General features: G+C 36.0%; 1 protein-coding gene across 1 annotated transcript; it reads right to left on the reverse strand.

The window, feature by feature from the left end:
* On the reverse strand, window positions 1–528 carry LOC111612761. The gene has a single exon (XM_023354014.1). The coding sequence runs from the start codon at window positions 526–528 to the stop codon at window positions 1–3; it is 528 nt and encodes a 175-aa protein (XP_023209782.1).
* Between the last annotated feature and the right edge of the window lie 299 nt (window positions 529–827).

The raw sequence follows: 827 nt of genomic DNA on the forward strand, positions 1-827 counted from the left end.
CTAGGTCTTTGTATCTTTTATCTCAAAGTTTTTAACAATGCCGGCAATTATGTTTTTCCTGTAGCCTAAGGATTCTGCCATCCGTTTAATCCTGTCGATTTCTTTGTCTCTGTCCATAATATTGCCGCAATATAAAAAGGCCCTTATAACTAAGGCACGAAATGCAGCCAATTTATAACAAAATGGATCATTAGAATGTGCGGGGATATCGAGTGGGCTATGTGTAGGTTTGGTATACACATTGGTGGATATATGCCTATTCTTAAAGACGATATTGATGTCTAAGAAATGTATAACTATGGAACTTTTTTGTTCTAGCTTCAGATTTAGGCCATCTTCGTTGTTGTTGATACTTTCTATAAAGTTACTAATTCCTCTATTGTTTTTCCATATTATAAAAATGTCATCAACATATCTCATGTAGTAAACAATATTACTCCTGAAGCTATGTGCAACTTTTTCTTCAACTTTTCTAATTACCATTTCACATAGGAGCCCCGAAATTGGGCTTCCCATAGGAACTCCCATATTCTGTTTGTATGTTTGGCCTTCAAAGCCAAGGAAGGATTCACAGCATACAAGGTTAGCCATCTCTAAAACTTCGTTTCTTTGGTGTGCTAACTCTGGGTTTATTTTAAACAAGAATCCCAAGAGCGCTTCCAAACAGGACTCAATCTTAATGGAGGGGTATAAACTCTCGTAGTCTAATGTTGTTCTAATTTCCTCATCCATCAAAGTTATATCTTGTAATTCTTTAACAACTATTGCGGGATCTTTTGCAACTAGCACACTACTGTCCAGTAAGGAAAAGATAATCGTGTATCTTT

The sequence above is a fragment of the Centruroides sculpturatus genome, unplaced genomic scaffold, assembly GCF_000671375.1.
Source record: "Centruroides sculpturatus isolate CEXI.00-Female unplaced genomic scaffold, Cexi_2.0 scaffold1501, whole genome shotgun sequence".
Taxonomy (NCBI): domain Eukaryota; kingdom Metazoa; phylum Arthropoda; class Arachnida; order Scorpiones; family Buthidae; genus Centruroides; species Centruroides sculpturatus.

Coding starts and splice junctions, on each gene's coding strand:
- LOC111612761 (XM_023354014.1), bottom strand. CDS start 528: ATGGGAGTTCCTATGGGAAGCCCAATTTCGGGGCTCCTATGTGAAATG.